Below are 14,289 nucleotides of genomic sequence, written 5' to 3'. Positions count from 1 at the left end.
TTCATGGCCTAAGGTAGAAGGAGTCAATTTTAGAAAACCTAGCACATTTATTTTTCAACATAGTCCCCTCCTACATGTACACACTTAGTCCAGTGGTCGTGGAGCATACGCATCCCTTCTTTGTAGAAGTGGTCCACAGCAGGAGTGATTGATAAGTTCGTGGCCTACGGTAGAAGGAGATGAGTTATACAGCTCTCGTTACATGCACATGTAGTTCAACTCTTTGAGTGAAAATGCAGAAGGTTTGAAGTTAATAACTCATCTCTTTCTACCTTAGGCCACAAACTTATCAATCACCCTTGCTGTGGACCACCTCTGGAGGTCCAAGACACCAACTTCTACAAAGAAGGGATCCATATGCTCCATGACCACTGGAATAAGTGTGTAAATGTAGGAAAAATAAATGTGCTAAGTTTTCTAAAATTGACTCCTTCTACCTTAGGCCACAAATTTATCAATCACCCCTCGTAAATCTCAGGGAGTATATGGTGACATATGCATACTTCGATAGAACATAGAATAGTACAGCACAGTACAGGCCCTTTGGCCCACAATGTTGTGCCGACCCTTAAACCCTGCCTCCCATATAAACCCCCACTTTAAATTCTTCCATATACCTGTCCAGTAGTCTCTTAAATTTCACTAGTTTATCTGCCTCCACCACTGTCTCAGGCAGTGCATTCCATGCACCAACCACTCTCTGAGTAAAAAACCTTCCTCTAATATCCCCCTTGAACTTCCCACCCCTTACCTTAAAGCCATGTCCTCTTGTATTGAGCAGTGGTGCCCTGGGGAAGAGGCACTGGCTGTCCATTCTATCTATTCCTCTTAATATCTTGTATACCTCTATCATGTCTCCTCTCATCCTCCTTCTCTCCAAAGAGTAAAGCCCTAGCTCCCTAAAGGCTGATTTATACTTCTGCGTCAACTCGACACTGTAACCTACGCAAGTGACCTATGCGCGTTGTGAGCATTTATACTTGTGTGTTGGTGTGTCTGTGTCGCTCTGCAATTCGCGCACGTCACACATGCACACACACCTGCCCGTGCAAGGCTTCATGGTCATGGTAGTCTTTCTCGGGGTAAACAAGAAGCAAGATGTGTCCTCCATAATTTCAGAGGTCTCTAAAGCTTTATGGAAAGCATTGCAGCCAGAGTTCCTTCCCTGCCCTTCAGTCACCCAATGGGAAGCTATTGCAGCGTAGGAGGAAAAGCGATGCTACCAAGCAGACCAATCACAGCTGTTACGGTCTGTATTGCCGTGATGCGTAGTTACATTTTGGGAGAGGTGCATGTCAGGCTACGGCGTAGGGATCCGCGTAGGCACTGCGTAGGGTTCGCGACTACGCTGTACCTATGGCGTGGAGTTGATGCAGAAGTATAAATCTGCCTTTAATCTCTGATCATAATGCATACTCTCTAAAACAGGCAGCATTCTGGTAAATCTCCTCTGTACCCTTTCCAATGCTTCCACATCCTTCCTATAGTGAGGTGACCAGAACTGGACACAGTACTCCAAGAGTGGCCTAACCAGAGTTTTATAGAGCTGCATCATTACTTCGCGACGCGTAAACTCTATCCCTCGACTTATGAAAGCTAACACCCCATAAGCTTTCTTAACTACCCTATCTACCTGTGAGGCAACTTTCAGGGATCTGTGAACATATACCCCCAAATCCCTCTGCTCCTCCACACTACCAAGTATCCTGCCACTTACTTTGTACTTGTTTTGGAGTTTGTCCTTCCAAAGTGTACCACCTCACACTTCTCTGGGTTGAACTCCATCTGCCACTTCTCAGCCAACTGCTGCATCCTATCAATGTCTTTGCAAACTTCGACAATCCTCTACACTATCTACAACACCACCAACCTTTGTGTCGTCTGCAAACTTGCCAACCCACCCTTCTACCCCCACTTCCAGGTCATTAATAAAAATCACGAAAAGTAGAGGTCCCAGAACCGATCTTTGTGGGACACCACTAGTCACAACCCTCCAATCCGAATGTACTCCCTCCACCACGGCCCTCTGCTTTCTGCAGGCAAGCCAATTCTGAATCCACCTGGCCAAACTTCCCTGGATCCCATGCCTTCTGACTTTCTGAATAAGCCTACCGTGTGGAGTATTACTTTGAACTTTGAAAATGGGCATTAGATTATGAAGACATGTAGTCCCCTTTTATTGTCATTTAGTAATGCATGCATTAAGAAATGATACATTATTTCCAACGGTGTGATATCACAAAACACAGGACAGACCAAGAGTGAAAAACTGACAAAACCACATAACTATACATATAGTTACAAACAGTGTAACAATACCATAACTTGATGAAGAAAGTCCGTGAGCACAGTAAAGTTCAAAGTTTCTCAAATGTCCCACATCTCACGCAGACGGGAGAAGGAAGAAAAACTCTCCCTGCCATGCCGACCACAATCCGACTGTGAGTCATCCGAAAACTTCGAGCTCTGATCAGCTGTCTGACATTGAGTACTGAGCGGCAGCTCTGCCGAACGATTCGACCTCCTTCTCGGTCGCCAAAAGCAGGCAAGGCTGGGGATTTTGAGGCCTACCCTCCGAAAGATTCCCGACCACACAGTAACGACAGCAGCGGACGGGCGTTTCAGAAATTTCTCCAGATGTTCCTCTGTGCTTTCACATCCATTCTCCATCAAATCAGAATTGTCCACGGCCCCTATTTAACAGATACGACATCATTTTTCACCGGAGAGCTGCGCACGTGCAGCGCGCTGCCATCTTCTCCTCCCGCCGATTTTGGCAGGTTTTTGGAGATGGCTGCTGATTAATAGTGTTATTGGTGATACTTTCCATCATTTCACTGACGAATCAGTAGGCTGGTGGTGAGAGGGGCTGTCTCAGTCAGATCCTTCCTACAGTAGATCTTACAACTGCTGCTGTTTTAAATGCTTGGGGTGGGTAATCAAGGATAAATTCCTAATATGTTTCATTCAATATCAGAAAGGACCAGGACAAAAATAAACAAAACAGTGAGAAGTGGAAAATAAGTAAAAGAAAAAGAAGAGATTGATATGGATGAAGGTGGGAGGTACACATGGGCAGGGCAGGTGGAAAGATGAACAAATGGAAAATCTGATGAAAGGCATGAATGTAAAATGGAGAGAGAACAAGTGGAGGAATGGGAAAATGTTGTCTGGAAGTGAAAAGGATGTCAGCATTTCCTGCTTGATAACAGCACATATAGTCTAGTTATGGCCTGCATTTAACTGGTTACTATTTAAGTCCTTTTGGTTTAATATTAAAGGAACATTTACCATAGACTGGCATGCACAGGTGATATTTGAATTACCTCCAGTGGAGACAGTTAATGATTTACTGATGTTTTCCCGTTTTCTGATCCATTTCTGATTGTCCAGTGCTCTTTTGCAGGTGTTGCCGATAATTTGCTCTTAGCTGTGTGTCCAGCATTGTCACCCGCCCTCTGCCACGCATCCATTTGGTTGCAGATTCTAGAAGAATGATTCTGCCTGCTTCTTGTCAAAAAAATCAAAACTTCATTTTACAATAAATGATTTGACTTGCTTTTGTTTCACTGCCAGTTAAGATTAGTACACTGTTATGCTCTTGCCAGGAGGTCAGCCTACATAAACAGGCTTCAAGGATTTGGATCAATGAGGGAGAAGGAACACTCCAAAGTTGCTGCAGGGTATTTTATCAGAATCTAATAAGTGATATGGAAAAAGAAATGAAGATATATATAAAACACAAAGTCTAAACCAAAATGTAAAATAATTGATAAAAGAATAAACCCAATGGCCTTCTACTAAGTGATGCCAAGGATTTACACAACAAGTCTAAAACAGAGTACAGAATAATTAATACAGTAGCAAGTCTCACACACTTCAGCTCGTTGATGACTCTGATTTACCATGACTGGCCTGGAGACTCTTAGGTGTCCTTGGCACTAATTGTGATCCAGTCCGAGAACAGAAGTCTGATGCGTTAGCTCACTGTTCACACTTATATAATCAAGAAAGCCAGTGGATCTTTTCTCATCTACACATACCAGTCAGCTACAATTCTCAATTACAGATATAAATGGAGTATTCTTAATGACAGATATAAAGGGAGTATTTTATGTTTCTACTGAACTAGCCTCACTTGTTTCTGAAAATCTCATCATTCAAGACTTTACTTTGCCAAACAAAATGGGTTTGCTCATCCTTGAAAGCAATAACAAGTTATCATATTGGCTTAACTGCTTATCAGGGAAAGTGAAGAGGTGATAGACAGGAGCTACAGGGAGGTAGTCATCCCCAGGCTACAGGAGTCAGAAAACTGGGTCACTGTCAAGAGAGGGAAGAGAAATGCCCGGATAGTGGAGAGCACACCTGTGGCTGTCCCCCTCAGCAACAAATATCTTGTTCTGGATGCTGTTGAGGGGGATGACCTGACAGGGGATGCCCACGGTGACCGGGTCTCTGGCACTGAGCCTGACGCTGTTGTGCAGAAGGTAAGGAGGGAGAAGAGGAATGCGGTAGTCATAGGGGATTCCATAGTCAGGGGAACGGACAGGAGATTCTGTGAGCCTGATAGAGATACCCGCATGGTGTGTTGCCTCCCAGGTGCCAGGGTACGGGATGTCTCGGATCGGGTCCAGAATATTCTGAAGGGGGAGGGTGAGCAGCCAGTTGTCTTGTACATGTTGGTACCAATGACATCGATAGGACAAGGGAGGAGGTCCTGAAGAGAGATTTCTGGGAGTTAGGAAGGAAGCTGAGAAGCAGGACCTCCAGGGTAGTAATCTCGGGATTGCTACCTGTGCCATGTGCTAGCGAGGGCAAGAATAGTCGGATCAGGCAGATGAATGCGTGGCTGAGAGACTGGTGCAGGGGGCAGGGCTTCAGATTCTTGGATAATTGGGATCTCTTCTGGGGGAAGTATGACCTGTTCAAAATGGACAGGTTACACCTGAACCCGAAGGGGACCAATATCCTGGCGGGAAAGTTTAATAGACCTGTTAGGGAAGGTTTAAACTAATTTGGCAGGGGGATGGGAACCGGAATGATAGAGGAAGGGGAAAACAGAAATAAATCTAAGATTGTAAGCAGTAAAGATGTCAGGAAAGACAGGCAGGTGATGGGGCAAATTTGTAGTCATTGGGATGAGTTGCAGTGCAATAAAGTTGCAGTGAAATCAAAGCAAAAAGTACCAAATACTGGTCTTAAGGTGTTATACTTAAATGCACGCAGCATAAGGAATAAGGTGGATGATCTTGTTGTACAGCTACAGATTGGCAGGTATGATATTGTGGCCATCACTGAGACCCGGCTAAAGGATGCATGTCTCTGGGAGCTGAACGTCCAAGGATACACGGTGTATCGGAAGGATAGGAAGGTAGGCAGAGAGGGAGGCGTGGCTTTATTGGTAAGAAATGATATTAAATCATTAGAAAGAGGTGCCATAGGATCGGAAGGTGAACAATCTTTATGGTTGAGCTAAGAAATCGCAGGGGTAAAAGGACCCTGATGGCAGTTATTTATAGGCCTCCAAACAGCTGCAGTGATGTGGACTACAAATTACAACAGGAAATAGAAAAGGCTTGTCAGAAGGGCAGTGTTATGATAATTGTGGGGGATTTTAACATGCAAGTGGATTGGGAAAATCAGGTCGGCACTGGATCTTGAGAGAGAATTTGTAGAATGCGAGATGGCTTTTTAGAACAGCTTGTTGTTGAGCCTGCTAGGGGATCGGCTGTACTGGATTGGGTATTGTGTAATGAACGGGCGGTGATTAGAGAGATTGAGGTGAAGGAACCCTTAGGAGGCAGTGATCATAACATGATTGAGTTCACTGTGAAATTTGAAAAAGAGAAGCCGAAATCTGATGTGTCGGTATTTCAGTGGAGTAAAGGAAATTACAGTGGCTTGAGAGAGGAACTAGTCAAAGTTGACTGGAAAGGGACACTGGCGGGAAAGATGGCAGAGCAGCAGTGGCTGGAGTTTATGTGAGAAGTGAGGAAGGTGCAAGACAGGTATATTCCAAAAAAGAAGTTGTTTTCGAATGGAAAAAGGATGCAACCGTGGTTGACAAGAGAAGTCAAAGCCAAAGTTAAAGCACAGGAGAGGGCATACAAGGAAGCAAAAATCAGTGGGGAGACAGAGGATTGGGAAGTTTTTAAAAGCTTACAAAAGGAAACTAAGAAGGTCATTAAGAGGGAAAAGATTAACTATGAAAGGAAGCTAGCAAATAATATCAAAGAGGATACTAAAAACTTTTTCAAGTATAGAGTAAAAGACAGGTGAGAGTAGATATAGGACCAATAGAAAATGGTGCTGGAGAAATTGTAATGGGAAATAAGGAGATGGCGGAGGAACTGAATGAATATTTTGTATCAGTCTTCACTGAGGAAGGCATCAGCAGTACACCAGACACTCAAGGGTGGCAGGGAAGAGAAGTGTGCGCGGTCACAATTACAACAGAGAAAGTACTCCGGAAGCTGAATAGTCTAAAGGTAGATAAATCTCCCGGACCAGATGGAATGCACCCTCGTGTTCTGAAGGAAGTAGCTGTGGAGATTGCGGAGGCATTAGTGATGATCTTTCAAAAGTCGATAGATTCTGACATGGTTCGGGAGGACTGGAAGATTGCAAATGTCACTCCACTATTTGAGAAGGGCGCAAGGAAGCAAAAAGGAAATTATAGACCTGTTAGCTTGACATCGGTGGTTGGGAAGTTGTTGGAGTCGATTGTCAAGGATGAGGTTACAGAGTACCTGGAGGCATATGACAAGATAGGCAGAACTAAGCATGGATTCCTTAAAGGAAAATCCTGCCTGACAAACCTATTACAATGTTTTGAGGAAATTACAAGTAGGCTAGACATGGGAGATGCAGTGGATGTTGTATATTTGGAGTTTCAGAAGGCCTTTGACAAGGTGCCACACATGAGGCTACTTAACAAGATAAGAGCCCATGGAATTACGGGAAAGTTACATACATGGATAGAGCAGGAAACAGAGAGTGGGAATAAAGGGATCCTATTCTGGTTGGCTGCCGGTTACCAGTGGTTTTCCACAGGGGTCTGTGTTGGGGCCGCTCCTTTTTACATTGTACGATTTGGATTATGGAATAGATGGCTTTGTGGCTAAGTTTGCTGATGATACGAAGATAGGTGGAGGGGCCGGTAGTGCTGAGGAAACAGAGAGTCTGCAGAGAGACTTGGATAGATTGGAAGAATGGGCAAAGAAGTGGCAAATGAAATACAATGTTGGAAAGTGTATGGTTATGCACTTTGGTAGAAGAAATACACGGGCAGACTATTATTTAAATGGGGAAAGAATTCAAAGTTCTGAGATGCAGTGGGACTTGGGAGTCCTCGTACAGGATACCCTTAAGGTTAACCTCCAGGTTGAGTTGGTGGTGAAGAAGGCGAATGCAATGTTGGCATTCATTCCTAGAGGAATAGAGTATAGGAGCAGGGATGTGATGTTGAGGCTCTGTAAGGCACTGGTGAGACCTCACTTGGAGTACTGTAGGCAGTTTTGGTCTCCTTATTTAAGAAAGGATGTGCTGACATTGGAGAGGGTACAAAGAAGATTCACTAGAATGATTCCGGGAATGAGAGGGTTAACATGAGGAATGTTTGTCCGCTCTTGGACTGTATTCCTTAGAGTTTAGAAGAATGAGGGGAGACCTCATAGAAACATTTCGAATGTTGAAAGGCATGGACAGAGTGGATGTGGCAAAGTTGTTTCCCATGATGGGGGAGTCTAGTACGAGAGGGCATGACTTAAGGATTGAAGGGTGCCCATTCGGAACAGAAGTGCGAAGAAATTTATTTAGTCAGAGGGTGGTGAATCTATGGAATTTGTTGCCACGGGCAGCAGTGGAGGCCAAGTCATTGGGTCTATTTAAGGCAGAGATTGATAGGTATCTGAGTAGTCAGGGCATCAAAGGTTATGGTGAGAAGGCGGGGGAGTGGGACTCAATGGGAGAATGGATTAGCTCATGATAAAATGGTGGAGCAGACTCGATGGGCCGAATGGCCAACTTCTGCTCCTTTGTCTTATGGTCTTAATGGCTTATATCTGTATACTTCAAAGCCTCATGGATCTCATGAATCAAGACTTTATGCTTTATTTATTTTTCTAATTAACAAGCTTGCTTCTTATGTGTACTCCATTCCAAGTAAAAAGATGTAACTGTCTCATTACACCAGCCTATATATACATGGACTGCTTAGGAGATTTCAACAGCTAGCTTTTTAGTGCAAAAAATAACTAATGACGATTACAGGAGATCATAGCAACTTTCTCAGCTCTCCTATCAACCCACTGAACAAGTGCAGGTGAACAAGTTCCAGAAGCAGCTGCTCTAAATTTAAGTTATTGGATACCTCATTGTAATCCCTTCAGGTCAACAATGCAGTTACTGTTCTTTCCATTTAAACAAACTGGCATAATCTTAAATTGTGAAATTGTTGTATTTAGCTCTGTAAACAGAGTCTGGTCCTTGGAAATGCATTACCTTTTTTTTAAATCTCCAGTTATATCATATCTGATTGAATGCTGGCCACATGATGTAGACACTTCAGTTAGGTGTTGGGATCCGAGTCAATGAAGGATAATGAGTGAAAAAGCGCATTTTTGTCAAATATACCTCGAAAATCTCAAATCTTAAAAGTTGAAAAACATGATAACATGAAAATATATAGTTGGATTGAACATGAATGCTCTACAAAGACATCTGAAGCAAATCCAGTGTTAAAAAGTTTTAAATAGTAGTTAAAGGAATGTAAGAATTACAGTGAAATTACATGAGAATGCAATTAAATGGGCTCACCAACAAAAAGGTGGAATAGGAACAGCAGTAAGTGATCTAGTCTGAGAGAGGTGCAAGCACAAGAAGAAAAACTGCTTCATAAGATTCAGTGAATAATCATGTACCTAATTTTCCTCCCAGGACCTCACAATGCTGTAGCTTGTTCCCTTTCCAGATTTTTCAGTTTACCCTTCTTACAGTCAAAACACAGTGTCAATTAATCAGTAACCACAGTTTTTATACTGGCTGAGTACACAGTGTATTATTCTTAACTGTGGTAATATTTTACATGGTCTGAAATCAAGTAAGTTTTATGCTGTCTTATGCTGTTCATCTTGCATATATTTATATTTAATAATTTCAACTAACACTGGAGGTATTGCATTCTAGGACTAATGATTGTTTAATGACAAAGGGGAAGTAAAATTTGTACTGGATTTGCAGGCTATTTTATTACGTATTTTGTCAATGAATTGTATAGTAGTCAGGCAAAGCAACTATTAAAATGACTCTTGGATTCATATGCAGCTGCTGAATCAAGTTGTTAATTCTGGAATCTCTACTGTTTCTATATCTACTGCAAAATATCCAAAGAAAATGTGCTTCTAATGTAGTATATTATTCTTTATTCATTCTTTATCTTATCTGTTTTTCACTTTCAATACCTTGATATTCTGAGATGAGCAGATCATTTGCATTTTGGAAAGAAAATCATTGCAAGATCTAAATAAAAATAATACCATTATAGTTGAATAGCAGTTGTTTACAAAAAGTTATATTCCAGGGCATTAACTAATAGCTTTAGATGTCAAATGAGACCAGTCTTGCTTGGGGCTTTTATTATATCTAACACCGACAAAATCATACAGTATTGTTCCCTTGTCAATGCTTCTAATACTGCATACATGCTGCATATCATTGTAGCCAAAATCACGTTTAATGACTTAAAAGCTGTTGTACTTCATTGTCTAAATTCTTATGGATGAGTTATGTGATAAGTTCCCATTGCTTCCTTTTAGGAAGTCACAGGTCATTGAACTCTTTGAGTCACTGGAGATTGAGAGAGACCAGCAAATGGAGGCCAGTTCCTCTTCTGAGTCTAATGTTTGCAATGGAAGACATCGGGGTCGAAGTGAGAAGAGATCTTATCCAAGGAAAAGAGTAAGAGTAACTATCTTGAAAGATGCACTGGATCTTCCTTGAGTTACCAATTTAAATCAGATTTGTAAAGACCTCCACTATTTTTGCTTCAATCATCAGCATTGATGAAAAAGCGCCAATTTTTCTTTGGTACTTGCTTTCCTTGTGTGATATTATCGTATTAAAATTCACCATCCTCTTTTATTGAGACCAAAATACATAGGAGCAGAGTTAGGCCATTTCATCATGGATGGTCCATTTTTCCTCTCAGCCCCAATCTCCTGCCTTCTCTTCATATCCATTCATGCCCTTACATTGAAGAATCTTATCAACCTCTGCCTTAAATGTACATGGAGACTTGGCCTCCACAGCTGCCTGCAGCAGTGAATTCCACAGATTCACCACTCTTTGGCTAAAGAAATTCCTCCTCATCTCCGTTCTAAAGAGACAATGCTCGAAAAGGCTGCGTTCTCTGGTCTTAGACTCAATCAAGTGCATGACCATACACTTCCTGACACTGTATTCCATTTGCTACTTCTTTGCCCATTCTCCTAATCTGGCTAAGTCCTTCTGTATTCTCTCTACTTCCTTAGAACTACCTGTCCCTCCACCTATGTTCGTATCGTCCGCAATCTTTGCAACAAAGCCATCACTTCCATCATCCAAATCATTGACATACAATGTAAAAAGAATCAGTCCCAACACACCCTGTGGAACACCACTTGTCACCGGCAGCTAACCAGAAAAAGATCCCCTTATTCCCACTCTGCCTCCTGCCAGTCAGCTACTGCTTTATCCATGCTAGAATTTTCCTTGTAATACGATGGGTTCATAGCTTGTTAAGCAATCTCATGTGTGGCACCTTGTCAAAGGCCTTCTGAAAATCCAAATACACATCATCAACCAATTCTCCTATGTCTATCCTGCTTGTTATTTCTTTAAAACACCTTGACTTATCTGCTGGAATGTAACAAATTACACACATTATCGCATTTGTAACAAAATACTTACCTTACAAATGCAAAATAATTTCCTTGCTTTTCATATTTAATGTGTAAAACTCATTGTTTCAAGGAGCAATTGATTATTTTAAAGATATACATTCCAAATGTAGTACCTCAACAAATAATGCTTTCAATTTACTCGAGGAACATTAACCTCCACCCTTTGTCCACTGATTATTATTTTTGAAATATTTAACAAGATTTGTTAAGATCCATAATACTTTGCACACCGAATGATGTTATTCATTTCACTGTGTTCATCCTGGCTTTCTGAATGTTACATATCTGTGTCAAAACACCTGCCCCTTCTCCAAAGCTAAATCCAAGCATTTCTGAACAAATGTAAAACTGTCTCCAATTAACCCAAGTATTTCAACCCTACATTGTCAATTAATTGATGTCACAATTAGTCTGAATAGCATCAATATAACTTGATATACTAATGCCCTTCTCTTGAATTTTGCCTAGATTTTTCCTTCGCACTTATTAGTTATTTTAGGAGTTCCCAAGTCCATTTTCTTTTCAACTTTCCAGTGGGGCTACATAAAACATTTCTTCTGAAATTTTCATGTAACATCTCTCTCTAAAGAAATGTATAACACATTTGCCTACAAGTTGGAGGTTTATTTAGATTTGCCCTCACCCATACCTCCTCCATTTCCCCATCTCCCCTCACCCCATTCTTCCACCATTATATAGTGATAATGTTTCCCTTGTCCTTACCTTCCACCCCACAAGCCTCTGTATCCAGCATATCATTCTCCAGAACTTCAGCCATCTCCTACAGGATCCTACAACTAAGCACATCTTTCCCTCCTTACCCCCCAACCCCTGCTCTCCATAGGAATCACTATGTGACTCCCTTGTCCATTTAAAGTTCAAAGTAACATTTATTATCAGAGTACATACATCACCATATACAACCCTGAGATTTTTATTCTATGGGCATACTTAGCAAATCTATAGAACAGTAACTGTAAACAGGATATGTGAACTGTAAACAAATTTTGCAAATGCAGATAATAAATAAGTAGCAATATATAATGAGCTTGAAATAACAAGTTAAAAGAGTCCTTAAATGAGTGTAGTTATCATCTTTGTTCAAGAGCCTGTTGGTTGAGGGGTAGTAACTGTTCTTGAACTTGGTAGTGTGGGTCCTAAGGCACTTGTCCCTTCTACCTGATGGCAGCAGTAAGAAAAGAGCTTGGCCAGGATCCCTCCTAACTGATCTTCCTCTTGAGACTTATCCTTACAAGTGTGCTAAGTGCTATATCTATACCTCCTCCCTCAGCACCATTCAGAGCCCCAGACAGTCCTTCCAGATGAGATGATACTTCACATATAAGTCTGTAGGAATTGTCTATTGTATCTGGTACTCACAACGTGGCCTTCTCTGCATTGGTGAGGCCGATGCCGAGTGGAAGATTGCTTTGTCAGCACCTTCACTCCATTTGTTGTGAGAGGCAAGATCTCCCAGTGGCTACTCATTTCATTTCATCTTCCCATTCCCATTCTGACATGCCTGTCCATGGCTTCCTCTACTGCTATGATGGGGTCAAACTCAGGAAGAAGGAGCAAGACCTCATTCTGTCTGGGTAGCCTCCAACCTGAAGGCATGAACATCGACTTCTCTCATTTTTGGTAACTTCAACCTCCTCCCTGCTTACTCCTTCCCCTCCCCCACATTTATTCTGGCTTCTCTCCCCTTCCTTTCCAGTCCTGACAAAGGGTCTGGTCTGAAACGTTGGCTCTTTATTTCCCTCCATAGATGCTGCCTGACTTGCTGAGTTCCTGGCATTTTGTGTATATTAATTTTCTATTCATTTGGTGATTATTACCACAGGATTTGCTCTCTGAATCAAACCAGATCAGCTCTTCCCCAGACATTTCTGCAGTGCCCATTTCACAGTCTCGCAGGGCTAAGTCACTGGACAGGAGAACGAGTGAATCGACAGTGACGGTAACAAGATCCACTATCAAAATACTGGGATATTAGGAAATGGGGAAAGGTGGGCAAAATGCAAAAGCATCAGGTGGTGGTTTTGGCAAGCACGGAGAACAAGAGGGGAGAAAATGTGAACTGAAGGAAGAACGTGGCTGTGGGAATGGAGGGGTAACCAATCAAAGAATACAGATTTGTTTTAACATGATTCGTGTTGGCTGGTGTATGGTTCTCACCTGTAAGCCGCCACCTGATCTTAATCATGGATGTCGCAGTTTCCTCTTACTTTCAATTTTTGATTGGTTAAGTTGCTGATTGTCTTTTATTTCTTGTTATTGAGGCCATAAAACATTTTCTTTTTAATTTTCCATTTTCCATTTTTAGCCAGACCTGCTGAATTTTAAGAAAGGTTGGATGACAAAACTCTCTGCAGATGGCAAGGTGAGAAACTAAAATTGTCATACATTTCCTCCTCTCTTGATGCAAATCTGCATTTATGTAAAGTCATGGTTTTCTGTAAAGTCATCTGTTTCCTGTTCCATCTCATCATCATTTTTTGTCCCTTTGGGACAGAGAATGGGCAAAAGTTCATGATTTAATTAGTGAAGATATTTCTTCCCATGACACTGCTAAATAGTCAACTCCTTGTTCTAAAACTCTGTTTGGTTCCAGACTCACCAGGTAGGAACCATCATCAGTCCCAACAAGAGGTGTATGTATTTCAGTGGAATCACCTCTTTCTTATCTTAATCTCTGGGAAATACAGGTTTGATGTCCCAACCCATTCTCCCTGATAAGATAATTGTGTTGTTTCAGAAATCAGGCTAGTAATTCTTTTTTGAGTCCTAATGAATCTAAATGTTTAGCTCATTTAGTGAGGAAACAAAACTCTACAAAGTATTCTGTGAATGGAGGTGGAGAGGGTGACCTTTGCATACATCTCCCAAGGGAACTATCAAGAACAGTGGATTCTGCTTAATTGGGCCATTGGTTGATCGGGGCAGCCACTTATTTAGGATAACTCTAAAGAACAAAGTCTAATCAAGAAAGTTGCTGGGATTCCCTTCGTTAATTTGAGACACTATTATTTGGGCAGGATTTTGTTGCCGAACGGTTTCTAACTAGAGTCAGTCACGTTCATTTGTGTGGCCATTAGACACAACACCATGCTTCAAGTGAACAGTTTTCGAATAGGATCAGTTGCCATGTGTTTGTGTTAAAAAGCAGCGATTTCTGTCACTGATGGTTGGCAAGAAGCAAGCAATAAGAAAATTGGAACTGTTTTGCTCACTGCAGTTTCAAGCATTCGAGCTTGGAGAAACAGCCAGGAATGATAATGAAATGATTTCACTAATTCAGGTTAGAAACTACGAAGAATTTGAAGGTATTGGCAGTCACCTTGAA

General features: G+C 41.7%; 1 protein-coding gene across 5 annotated transcripts in view; it reads left to right on the top strand.

The window, feature by feature from the left end:
- Positions 1-14,289, top strand: part of LOC140202864 (myosin phosphatase Rho-interacting protein-like) — a 305,303-nt gene that overhangs the window by 150,995 nt on the left and 140,019 nt on the right. For 3 of the 5 annotated variants that reach the window (XM_072268356.1, XM_072268355.1, XM_072268354.1), the window contains exons 8-10: positions 9,819-9,960; positions 12,787-12,903; positions 13,270-13,326. In XM_072268356.1, the coding sequence (XP_072124457.1) occupies positions 9,819-9,960; positions 12,787-12,903; positions 13,270-13,326 (316 nt within the window). Of the gene's footprint in view, positions 1-9,818; positions 9,967-12,786; positions 12,904-13,269; positions 13,327-14,289 lie in introns of all 5 variants that reach the window. The other 2 variants (XM_072268357.1, XM_072268358.1) reach the window with 1 other exon arrangement.

This window comes from Mobula birostris, chromosome 9 (assembly GCF_030028105.1).
Source record: "Mobula birostris isolate sMobBir1 chromosome 9, sMobBir1.hap1, whole genome shotgun sequence".
Lineage (NCBI taxonomy): Eukaryota > Metazoa > Chordata > Chondrichthyes > Myliobatiformes > Myliobatidae > Mobula > Mobula birostris.
This window is presented reverse-complemented; position numbering and strand designations above follow the sequence as displayed.